Source organism: Tupaia chinensis, unplaced genomic scaffold, assembly GCF_000334495.1.
Source record: "Tupaia chinensis unplaced genomic scaffold, TupChi_1.0 Scaffold145659_1, whole genome shotgun sequence".
NCBI classification, from domain to species: domain Eukaryota; kingdom Metazoa; phylum Chordata; class Mammalia; order Scandentia; family Tupaiidae; genus Tupaia; species Tupaia belangeri.
Genome location: NW_006205516.1, coordinates 1,351,205 through 1,364,240, shown reverse-complemented (window position 1 = coordinate 1,364,240; position 13,036 = coordinate 1,351,205). Strand labels below are relative to the sequence as shown.

General features: G+C 40.4%; 1 protein-coding gene across 1 annotated transcript in view; it reads left to right on the top strand.

Moving 5' to 3' along the window:
- The window catches only part of IL13RA1 (interleukin 13 receptor subunit alpha 1), a 76,647-nt gene that overhangs the window by 36,834 nt on the left and 26,777 nt on the right, over positions 1 to 13,036 (top strand). The window contains exons 8-11 of the mRNA XM_006168286.2: positions 2,492 to 2,679; positions 5,032 to 5,183; positions 12,434 to 12,481; positions 12,754 to 12,886. Coding sequence (XP_006168348.1) covers positions 2,492 to 2,679; positions 5,032 to 5,183; positions 12,434 to 12,481; positions 12,754 to 12,886 — 521 coding nt within the window. The remainder of the gene's footprint in view (positions 1 to 2,491; positions 2,680 to 5,031; positions 5,184 to 12,433; positions 12,482 to 12,753; positions 12,887 to 13,036) is intronic.

The following is a 13,036-nucleotide window of genomic DNA, read 5'->3' as shown; positions in this document are numbered from 1 at the left end:
CACACACACCCAGCGTGAGTTTAAGCCACCAGGTCTGCGACTTTAACCGTGGTCGACTACATGGGAGTCCAGCGACGTAGCCATTACGCCAACCACTGGTCCTAGATATGCACTTTCTTAAAAACCTGATTTGCAGCAGAATTCCTTGGAGAAATGTTGTAACAATGCTGATTCCAACGTCCTGGCAAAACTTTTAAAATCAGATTCTGTGGTAGGAGGTTTAAGGAAGCTGCATTTTCTTTCTTTCTTTCTTTCTTTCTTTTTAATTTTTTTGTCTATAGGGTGTGTGTGTGCACACCAGAGAGAGAAAGTGATTAATCACCCTCCCCCCCCAAGGAGGGTGGCTATGCCACAATCCCTTCTCCTCCAGTCTCCCCTTGGGATTTTGAGCATGCATACAGGCATGCCTAGTGAGATTTTCAAGCCACTAGGTCTGGGACTCGAACCACATAGCTGGCTTTAACCTCCACACTACCTGCTGGCCCCAAGGAATCTGCATTTTAAAATTCTTTTTTTTATATTAAAGAATTATTTTATTTAACTTTATTTATTTATTTTGATTTGACCAGAGAGGGACAGAGTGAGAGCAAGAGAGAGAGAAAGAAAGAGAGAGAAAGCGAGCCACCAGGTCTGGGACTCGAACCACTGTCAGCCATGTGGGAGTCCAGTATCCTTAACTATCATGCCACCTGCTGGTCCCTGCATTTTAAAATTCTACAGATGATTCTGAGTTAATAGGTCAAGTGTTTGGCACTCTTTATTCTCTGTTCATTTTTTAAAAGTGGTCTATCTTTTCTGCAGAATCTTTGTACAATTTGCAATGTACAATTCCCAGAACCTTTGTGGCTAATGATGTAAAACTTGACTCTGTCCTCTGCTAGTTACTAAGAAACAGAGCTCTTTGATAGCCCAGACAAAAACGTGTAATGAGCGCATTTTGTCTGTCTGCTCTATGCTAGGTGCTGGTGATCATTGGAAAGGGGCGTTTCTAGAGGTGAAATGGGAAATAAGGTACCAGCAATATTACTTATGTAAGGCATGTAAAGCCACATGGTAGAGTAAGAAACTTAGAAAGCCATTGTATTCTGGAACATTGATTTGGCAGTGAAAGGAAGGCACTAGTAATGAAGGTCAGAGAGGTCAACCCGGAGAAGATATGAATCCTGAATTTTTTAGAGCATGAACTAGGGTGTGAGCAATGAGAATATTGTAGTGGATGAGAACCCATGAAGCTTTACAAAGGAAGAAAGAACAAAATTTGGTAATAGAATATGGGGGAGGGGTATACTTTCCAAGTGCCTAATCCAGAAGCCCAGACAGAATGAGGTTTGACTGTTGGTATATTACAACAAATAAACCATTAAGCTTATGGTATTCTTCCCCATGAAGAAAAGTTGGAAGAAAAGTTAATTTGACAGGAAGGAGGGTGTATGACGTGTTTTGAACAATGAATTTGAGGCAGGAGGAGTTGGACACTCAAATGGAGCAGTTCTAGCTCTTATGTGAAAGGTAAGGAATGGAACCCCCAGCATAGAAATTATCATGGAGCGATGGGTGTGACAAACTGGGGATGAGTAAGTGAAGGAATCAGAAAAGAATGTGCAGTGTGACCCCCCCCCCCAGAAAAAGAGAAAGAACAAGCTAAGAAAACAAGCAAAGAGCAGATAAGGGATCAAAGGGGAATCATGGAATTCAACACATCGGCATTTTCAAGAAGCATAAAACTTTTGGGACCAGCAGTTAGCGTAATGGCTATGTTGTTAGACTCCCATGTAGTCGACCACGGTTCGAGTCTTGGACCCAGTGACTTAAACTCATCCCAGGTGCGTGTGTGTGTGTGCCCAAGATCCCGAGAGGAGAATGGAGGAGAAGGGATTGCAGTGTGGCCATCTACCCGCAGGGTGATTTCTCTCTTTCTGTCTCTGTCTCTCTCTGTCTTTCTGGTGAGCGCACGCGCCCTATAGCAAAAACCTCTCCAAAAAAAAAGAAAAGAAAAAGGAGTGTAAAACTCTTTTCCTGTTTATTTATTTATTTATTATTTTAAGTTTGTTATAGTGCATGTGTGCCACCAGAGAAAGAGAGAAAAAGAAAGAGAGAGAGAGAGGAAAGAGAGAAAGAGAACGTGAGAAAGCAAGCCATTAGGTCTGGGACTCAAACCATGGTCGGCCACATGGGAGTCTGGTGCCTTAACCACCATGTCACCTGCTGACCCCAAAACTTCTAATCCTGACCTCAGAATATCTTCTCTTACACAGGAGAGGAAATAGGACTTTAACTATGGATAATACCAGTATTCACCAAGAAGGACCAGTCTTTTCTTCCTAGAAGTATGACATGAGCCACATTGTTAAATTAGGTTTTTTTAAAAAGCTACCTTGCATGTTATTGCTTTTCATGGTCATTTCCGTCAGTCATTAAAAAAATTCTGCCCTTGTTTCATGAATACATAATGTAAAAGTAATGCAGGAGGTTGTCTCATTTTATTTTATAGGCACAGCAGCCTGGGAAAAATTCTTCAGTGTGAAAAAATCTACAGAGAAGGTCAACATATTGCTTGTTCTTTTGATCTGACTAAAGTGAAGGATTCTGGTTCTGAGCAACACAGTATCCAAATAATGGTCAAGGATAATGCAGGAAAAATTAGACCATCCTTCAACTTAGTGCCTTTAACTTCCCGTGGTAAGTTTCAGAAGTCCTTTATGACTGTGAATAAGAGTATGTTACATCTTTTGAACAATATAAATAATAAAAAAAATATGATTTAGGTTTTAAGATGGTTCCAAAACAACAGGCTGTGTGCGTGTGCGTGTGTGTGTATAAGTGTGTATATAGATCTTTTTTAAAAGAAGCAAGCTTAGCACTTCTAATATTTATTAAACACATGTAATTAGAAGTACACTGAGACTTAGAGCAGTTAGTTGTAGAATCAAGACTGGAACTCAGTGGGACAAGCAGTTAGCTAATGGTATGTTGCTGAACTCCCATGTAGTTGACCGTGGTTCGAGTCCCAGACCCTGTGGCTTAAACTCATGCCAAGTGCGTGTGTGTGCGTGCCCAAGATCCCGAGAGGAGAATGGAAGAGAAGGGATTGCGGCGTGGCCATCCCCCCTGGGGGTGATTTCTTAAAAAAAAAAAAAAAAGATTGAAACTCAGGCTATCTGACTCTAAGATCTGTTCTCTTTTCATTTAATGATGATTGTGAGGATGAGATTCAGTTGATCAAATATAGTTCCAGAATAATGTGTCTCTTAGTTAGGAAAAACTTACACTGAAGGTGGTGTAGTAGAGGCGATACTCAAAATGGTTAACATTACGTAGCACAGACACTGACTGATCAGAAAAAGCACTGCAGCCACATGTGGGCATACCAGCTAGGTGTCAGTGTATTAGGGCCCTCAACTTGAACACAGAATAATCTGGTTGAGGCCCTAGCTCTACTCTATGTAAAAGATATAGACCTTCTTCAAGCATTTTCCTAACTGTAGAGCAGAGTACATCGTCCCTCTTGACCTCAAAGAATTATTGTAAGGACCAAAGTATATAAGGTGTATAAAAGCATTTTGTAAATCTCTAAAGCAGAATACCATAAGCTTAATGGTTTATTTGTTGTATTATACCAACAGAGGGCTCTGTTTCTAGCTAGCTAGTGTCTAGAGTATATATAGGTAAATAGCCATCAATTGACCAAGGCCCCCAAGTCTGTGAGTAGAATACCATTTACCACCCTTTCGGGTAGTCATGGAAATGAATCAAATAGGGGACCAAAGGCAGCTTAGTTTGTAGACTAAGGAAGTGAGGTCAGGGACATGGGCTACGTGGGATAAGCTGGAAAAAAGCCCTTTTCTTTCCTCCCCCTGGTTAGGCAGATTATTGTAGATGGATGTTTTAAGGCTCATTTTGCTGCTCTCCTTCCTGAATATTAACAATGACAGAAAAGAAGATCCTTCTCAGCTAGAAGATAACATCTTCAAGTTGTTTTCTATTAATTGTCCTTTATCTTCTGTTGCTCAGACTTAAGTATAGCTGACCCCTGTAAAACTGACTAGGCTAAGGCTTTATTTTTTTTGTTTATTTTATTTTTAATTATGGCTACAAATATCTTACATTAAATTCACCACCACAAACATTGTTTAAGTGTACTTTTTAGCAATTTTAAGTGTGTTCGCATTGTTGTGCAACAGGTTTCTAGAATAGATCCCACAAAACTCAAACTCTCTACTCATTAAGTATCAATCCCCCTCCTCCCAGCCCTTGGGAACACCTTTCTACTTTCTATTTGTATGAATTAGAGTACTTTAGATCCATAGATGAGTGGAATCATTCAGTATTTGTCCTCTTGTGATTAGCTTATTTCACTTAACAAAATGTCCTCCAGATGCATCCATGATGTAGCATATGATCTAAACTAGGCTAATGTTTTAACTGTGATCTTAGATTGCCAAGAGTGAGTGACAGTCCTTGTTCCTGGTTCTTTGTTACCAATCAGGTGGAAGCACATAGCACACAAGCACTGCATTTCTTTAATCTCTGTGTTGCAGCTAGATGTCCTAATTATACCTTGGCCATTTCTAACCAGGTGCAGGTCAAAGTTCATGACATCTGTCAGATACCCCAAAGAACTTCCTTAATCCGCTTTTTAAAATAATTATTATATTTAACTTTATTTTTTCTTAATTTTGACCAGAGAGGGACAGAGTGAGAGAGAGAGAAACAGAGAGAGAGAAAGCGAGAAAGCAAGCCACCAGGTCTGGGACTCCAACTGCAGTCAGCCATGTGGGAGTCCACCATGCCACCTGCTAGCCCTTTCCTTAATCTACTTTACTAGGTAGTTTTAAGTAAACTTCTTCCTCTAATTGTGACTAATCAGAAATTCTAAAACTATAAATCTGATTAAGACCACTAAAAGCATCAGCTCTATTTTGATTTAACTTTGTGAACCTTCATTATCCCTACACACACACACAAACACACACACACACACACTTAAATAAACTTTGGAAGCTAATTTGTTTTTTTCTGTTACTCTTTCAGTGAAACCTGATCCTCCACATATTAAAAATCTCTCCTTCCAAAATGGTGATTTGTACGTGCAATGGGAGAATCCACAGAATTTTAAGAGCAAATGCTTAGCATATGAAGTAGAAGTCAATAACAGCCAAACTGAGACAAGTGATACTTACCACGTAAGTTTTTTAGATTGTTTTAACTTGGGCATTTTTCCTTCACTTGAATTTCTTCCATTTGAAATATCATTGAAATGTGGTTCTTACATTGGCCACCTTCCGGTGATGATGATAATGAAACTTCTTGTCTGAAATAAAACATGTCGAAGGTTTGAGGATTTATGGCAATATTGACTGCAGTGTTCAAGTCATTCTATTCATTCATTTGCTCAACAGAGTTTTATTGTGTCTGCCATGTGCCAGCACTGTTTCATGTGCTTGGAAAAAGGCAGTGAACGTGAAGCCTTATGAGCAGGTATTGGGTTGTTGGAAGAGACATGACGTATTTTTTCTATATTTTTCCATGCAAAAATACATCATGACTTTTCCAATGAACCCAATATTCTTTTCTAGTATAAAACTTCTTGGAAGGGGAAATAAGGATGTAAATGAGCATGCTAATTTCAGAGCATGAGTACTAGGAAGAGAATGAAATGGATTATGTAGTAGAATGACTAAGAAAGCCTAAGGGGAATATGAGGGGTCTTCAAGAAAGTTCATGGATAATGCATATTAGGAAAAAACTATGCTATGCATGGATTTCAAAAGTTTTGCGTCTAAATAAACTCACCTTTTAATTCCATTTTTCCAAAGCCTTTCTGAAGTCCCCTCATATTAGGTAGGTAAGTAAACTGATGTAATGACATTTGAGATGAGACCAGAGTGATGAACAGGAGTCGGTCACCATGTGGATATCTGGGGGTAGAGGGGACATCAAATACAAAGACTATGAGGCAAGCATTAGCTTGGCAGGTGTGAGAAAACAGAAAGGAGGTTGTTGCTGCCAAGGTATAGTATGAAAAGATGTCCAATCAGTAAACAGAGATGAGATCTTACAGGCACTCGGAGGCTCTTTTAAAGCCATTTAGTTTTCTTAGAGTTTGTGTTAACTAAAGTAATAAATTTTTTTTGAGAGGTTTTTGCTATAGGGCGCATGTGTTTGCCAGAAAGTCAGAGAGACATAGAGACAGGAAGTGAGAAATCACCCCCCAGGGGGATGGCCACGCCGCAATCCCTTCTCCTACTTTCTCCTCTTGGGATCTTGGGCACGCACGCACACGTGCCCGGCATGAGTTTTAAGCCACCGGGTCCAGGACTTGACCCGCGGTCGACTACGTGGGAGTCCAGCGACATAGCCATTACGCTAACTGCTGGTCCCTAAAGTAATAAAATTTGAATGGTCATTATTTGTTGTATTATGTATGCTTACACTATACAAAATTTGATGCAAGACATGCTGAGTTTAGGTAGATCCCTGTCGAGTGCTGACCAAAATGTGGTGTAGCCTTTAGGTGTCAGTCTCATTGTTATCATTTCGAGTAGAGTTCACAAGAGAAGCCCTCATAATTTTTTTTATAGTTTTTTTCCCATAAAGTGCCAGAGAGAGACACAGAGAGGGAAAGTGAGAAATCACTCCTGGGGGAGATGGTCACGAGGCAATCCTATCCCCTCCATTCTCTCCTCAAGATTTTGGGCATTTACGCACATGTGCCTGGTGTGATTTTCAAGCAGCCAGGTCTGGAACTCAAACTGTGGCCAGCCATGTGGGAATCCGGCTCCTTTACCACCATGACACCTGCTGGCCCCAAGCCTCACACATTTTTTAAAGTTTGTTTGTTTCATGAAAGAGATGGGTGCAGAGAGAGAGAGAGAGACACCTCCAACAGGGTCCTCACACTGTGATCCTCCTCCAATCTCAGCCAACCAAGATCATGGATATACACTTGTGCATCCAGGATGCTCAATGAGGGAGGTCCATGGGAGTACACCCAGGGCCTTTCCCATGTGGAGGTAGTTGCATCACCACTATACCATCACCTGACCTCATCTCATACATTTTTGTTTGGAAGTCTCGTTTATTTCTTTATTAAATTTGAACTTTTTTTTTATTGCCAGAGTGTGGATTCCCTTGCCAGAGTTAGAGAGGGACAAAACACCCTCAATGGGGTGTGACCATTCCACAATTCCTTCTCCTCCATTTTTCCATCCTGTTGAAATTTGGAGCGTGCATTCACACACATGTGCCTGGCATGTTCATTCCACTAGGACTGAGATTGAACTGCAGTCGGCCATATGGGGTCTGGCTCCCTTAACCATTGTGCTATGGGTCAGCCCTTAAATCTGGATTTTTTGCTTAGATTTAATATCATTGGACCCTAGGAGGATATTTCCAGAAAGTGGCATCTCAAAGCCATGGGGATTGCACCACTCACGTGTTTGCTGCCTGCCTGGACCCTTTGTGCATTTGCATTTTAGAAATTAGAAGCCAGTGTATTATATTGACTTTTAAAGGAACCCAGCATCATGCAAGTGGGCACATTCCTCGGTCCACTTGCTGTAGCACATCATGGGACTTTCCAAGTGCTTACTAAAATAAGCCAGTGTTGACAGGCTGTAACTCCAGAGGGAGTGACCAGGGCCACAGCACAACAGAGCTCTTCTGGGCCTTTGCAGATAAGTCTGCCTGCTGAAATATGACAATCATTGTTGGTACCAGAAATCATACTGTCCCCACGAAATATCCCAAAAGGAAAAAGCAAAGAGCCTCCATGTGGGGAGAGGACTGTTCATTGGATTTGCAACAAAGTGAGTTTTTAGAAAGCTGAAGTACACTCATGACTTTCAGCCTTTGTGTTCACTTTTACCTGAAATCCTGGCTTACATGCTACTTGTATTGCTCATTTTGCTACTCCGTTATGTCCTGCTATTTAACCTCATCAAGTCTATATTCCTTGTCTCTGCACTGAAAACATAAACTACTGTAGGGAGGAGTCAGGTGGGGTCTACTTTGTGCCGTTCCTGCTACCAATAGCAACTAACATGTATTGAGTGATTACTGTGTACTAGGTGTTCTAATAAGCACTGGATCTGAATCGTCTCATTCAGTCCTCACAATAACCCTAAGGATCTAAGTCCTGTTCCTTTGTTCCCATCTTAAAAATGAAAAAAACTGTTACTTCTACAGTCACATTTCTACTAAGTGGTAGAGTCAAGATTTAGGTAAAATTCTAACTCCCAAGCTTGTCTTCTTAAACATTGGAGACCTCTTCAGTATTTCCTCCTTAATATTGGGTTGTTGGAAAAGCGATGACACATTTTTGCATAGAAAAACATTAAAAAAAATCATGAGTTTTCTGATGATCCAATAGTAATTAGCATAATCTGTTTAGCATGTCTTGTGCTACAGAAATACTCTTCTGTGTTTTTCATTAAGTAATTTGTAACAACCCATGAAGCAGGTCCCCAGTTTATGATGGTTCGACTTAAGATTTTTCAACTTTGTAGTGATATAAAAATGATATGTATTTAGTCAAAATATACTTCAGATTTTGAATTTTTATCTTTTCCTGGGGTAGTGAATGTGATACAATACTCTGTCATGATCCTGGGCAATGGCAGAGGGCAGCAGCCTCCTGTCAACAACCTACATGGTCGTGAGAGTAAACAGCCTATATTCCACAGTATTCTGTGGTGCCAGCAGTTTTTAGATTCTGTGTTTTGTGTTTTCCCATTCTGTCATTCTACAAAATGCCCACTTTCTGTTGGTGATATTTTCAACTTACAATGGATTTAGGAGCAGTTTTTTTAGGTTTTTGCCATAGGGCGCATACACTCTCTGGAGAGAAACAGAGAGAGGGAAAGTGAGAAATCAACCCTCAAGGGGAATGACCACGCCACAATCTGTTCTCCATTCTCCTCCTGGGATTTTGGGCATGCACGCACACATGCCTGGCATGATTTTCAAACTACCAGGTCTGGGACTTGAACCATTGTCTGCCATGTGAGAATCCAGCACCTTAACCACCATGCCACTTGGAATTAATTCTATTTGTACATGTGACCTTAATGTTCTGTCTCCTAGCAGATGTTCACTAGTTGTCTCCTCCCCTAAAATGTCGTCAGCTTTTTGTGTTCTCACTGATTTTGAGCTCTGCTGGTTAGACCTTTTATTTTATTTTATTATTTTTTTCTTTCTCTGTAAGTATTTGAATAATTGTTTTGCCTGTTGTTAAAACTAAGAAGGGGAAGCAAGCTGGAACATGAACTAGTGCAACCACACGGGGGCTGTGGTCAGAGTTAGCTCATGACAGTCATGAAGTAAGGAATGACTCTTTGACCACGTACCTACCATCCTTGCAAATGATCTATACTTCAACAAAATTCATAGAAAATGAAGTCAAAGTACAAGTTTATTTTGGTGTAAAAACTTTGGAAATTCTTGTGTAGTTTTTGTCACAATATGTATTTTTCCATGGACCTTTGAAGATACCCCTTCTGGCCCCTGTACTTGGTGCTCTGTGTCCTTGTGTTCCTTCTCCCAGAGGTATCTGAGTAACTAGTGAACTATGCACAAGAGCCTAGAAACTTAAATCTACACAATGATTCGCTGACTTTGGAATTTGTGTATTTGGGAGATGACCCAGGGGGAGTAGGGACATCAGTCTGCAACTTGATCTCTCAAGTAGCAGTTGACACTTACTGATTTCCCCAGCAGCCCCGCGATTTCAGATGGCCAGCAATGGTACACAGTACCCACTCCATCAAGTGGATTTTCCTCTGGCCCTGTATGAAATATAGAAAAGATGACCCTTTATCATTTACTTGGCCTGTCAGCTCTTCACAAATGCTAGTAGGAACCATTTGGTGAATGCAGGCAAATACCAAAAATAATGTTTATGTTTTGGTCTTTATTCAGTGTTTAACTATCTCTTTTTATTTTTTTTAAATTTTTTGAGAGGTTTTTGCTATAGGGCGCATGCGCTCACCAGACAGACAGAGACAGAAAGATAGAAAGCAAGAAATCATACCCCCAGGGGGGATGGCCACACCGCTATCCCTTCTCCTCTATTCTCCTCTCAGGATCTTGGGCATACATGCACATGTGCCCGATGAGATTTTAAGTGACTGGGTCTGGGACTTGAACCGTAGTTGACTACATGTGAGTCCAGCGATATAGCCATTATACCAACTGCTGGTCCCAGTGTTTATCTCTTTGATAGAAGTTGACTAAGCTAAGCAACAGATTTTTCATGTGTTGATTTAAAAAAATTGCTAGAGGGCATGTGTGCTCTCCAGAGAGAGAGAGAAAGAGACAAAGAGAGAGAAATAATCCCCTGGGGGGGTTGGTCATGCCACAATCCCTTTATCTCCATTTTCTCAGGATTTGAGGCACACACACACGTGCCTGGCATGTTTATCAAGCCGCCAAGTCTAGGACTTGAACCATACTGTCAGCTATGTGGGATCCAGCACTTTAACTACCATGCCACCTGGCTGGCCCCATGTGTTGATTTTTTATTCTATTTTTGAAATGTTTACATTTAAGGAACTGTTTATTCTGTTTACATCAGATAGCGAGTGACTTGCATTGTGTGAAGGAGAATTTTTTAGCAGTTTACTTTTAAATAATTATTTAATTTAATTAATTATTATTATTCAATTTGATGAGACAGACAGAGAGAAAGAGAAGGATAATGAGAAAGCAAGCTGCCAGGTCCAGGACTCAAACCATGGTCGGCCGTGGGAGTCCAGCACCCTAACCACCATACCACCTGCCATCCCCATGAAAGAGAATTTTGCACTGTACTTTTTTTTCTCTTCAACCCAGGCATTTTATATATATATATATATATATATATCTTACATGCTCAACATGGGAATCTGGTCTCTCCCTCTCTCTCTTTTAATTTTTCCTGAGGGCATGCATGCTCAGTGGAGAGAGACAGAGAAGGAAAGTAAGAGATCATTCCTCAGGGTGGTTGACCATGCTGCAATCCCTTCATTCTTATTTTGTGATGTTGGGCATGTACACACATGTGCCTGGCATGTTTTTCAAGCACCCAGGCCCAAGACTCGAAATGCCCAGTAAGCTGTGTGGGATCCAGACACCTCCACCACCATACCACCAACTGGTCCCCTTCTGATTTTTAAAATCATCTCTAGTGGGGCCAGTAGGTGGCTTGGTGGATAAGGCACTGGACTCTCACATGGTTGAGTGTGGACCAAGCCTGGGACCCAGTAGCTTGAAAATTATACCAGGCACGTGTGCATGCATGCCAAAAATCCCAGGAGGAGAATGGAGGAGAAGGGATTGCAGTGTGGTCATTCTCCCTGGGGGTGATTTCTACTTCCCCTCTCACTGTCCCTTTCTGTCTGTCCCTGTCTAGCACATGTTCCTTATGACAAAAACCTAAAAAAAATTCTAGTTTACTTGCAAGTAAGCCTAGCATCAGATGTAAGTGGAAAGGAAAATATTGGGTTATTGGAAAAGTCATGACATATTTTTGCATCACCTGTCTTTTAGGGAGTCACCTCTACTTCTTCCATATCATGACAATTAGCATGGCCTGGCTGTATCCACAATTGGTTGAATCAATCTGCAATTGCAGAACCAACTGTACATGCAAGTCCTTTGTCAGAATTTCAGAGATGTTCTCCTACTCTATACATTGCCTATTTATTTCACTCATAAAGTTTCATTTGATGAACAGAAGTTTAAAATGTTTAATATAGGCAACTTCATAAACATTTTCCTGTTATGGCTAAAGTTTTTTTTTTTTTCTTGTCCTGTTTAAACATTTTTTCCTTCTTCAAGATCGTGAAGATGTTCTGTGTTTTCATCTAGAAGCTTGCTGCATTTATGTATTTATTTGTTTATTTTGCATTTCATATTGAGATGGGCAGAATTTTTGCAGTTGCTTTTGTGAATAGTGTGAGGTAGGGCTCAAGATTCTTTTCTCTCAATATGGATATGTAATTGACCCCAGTGCCACTTACTAAAAATGCTAAACTTTATTAGCCATACTTGGTCTTCTTTTAATGGGATAAAAGGAAAGACTTTTAGAAATAGCTAAACGAGGGCCAGTAGGTAATGTGGCGGTTAAAGTGCTAGAACCCACTTGGCTGACACCACATTTCCAGTCCTGGATCCAGCGGCTTGAAAAACATGCTGGGCACATGTGCATGCGTGCCCAAAATCCCAAGAGGAGAATAAAGTAGAAAGGATTGTGGTATGGCCATCTCCTCTGGGGGGAGGGGGTGATTTCTCTCACTTTCCCTCTCTCCCTGTCTCTTTCTGTCTCTCTCCCGAAGGAAAAAAAAAAAAAAAAAAAGAAAAAAAAAGAAGAAAGGGAAAAAAAGCAGCAGCTAAATGATATAGAATGTGTTCTTACAATTTGGGACTCATTTATTTTTTTTTCCTTATTTTCAAGGTGAAAGAGGCCAAATGTCAGAATTTGGAATCTGAGAGAAATACAAAGGTCAGTAAATTCATCTTTAGCTGTTTAACTTAGAACCATTGAGGGTAGGGCAGGTCAAGCATAGCGTAAACTTGAAGTGCTTTGAACAAAACAAACTGCTTTGTTCTGTGGGTTACTGCCAATTTTTTTCAAGAACCAAAGTTCAGATAATATGAATTGCAGTCGAAGTCTTAATCATGTACAGAAGTTGGCAGATAAATATATTATGATTCAATAGCAGAGAAGGAGAATAAACTGGTAATGTTCCCGTGTATTTTTATTTTACATCTAAGGATACGATTTGTTTCACGGTCCCTGGTGCTTTTCCCGATACTCTGTACACTGTCAGAATAAAAGTCAAAACAAATAAGTTATGCTATGAAGATAACAAACTCTGGAGTAATTGGAGTCAAGCGAAGAGTATAGGTAAGAGAGCAAGATTTCGTTAAAATTTAAAACATTGACGCATGGAAACTAAGCTGAAACAGAAAATAATCGGGGAAGGGAACCATCATGCTTTCTTTTTTTTTTTTTTTTTTTAGAAATTTTCACTTTAAGGGCGCACCGGTCCGCAAA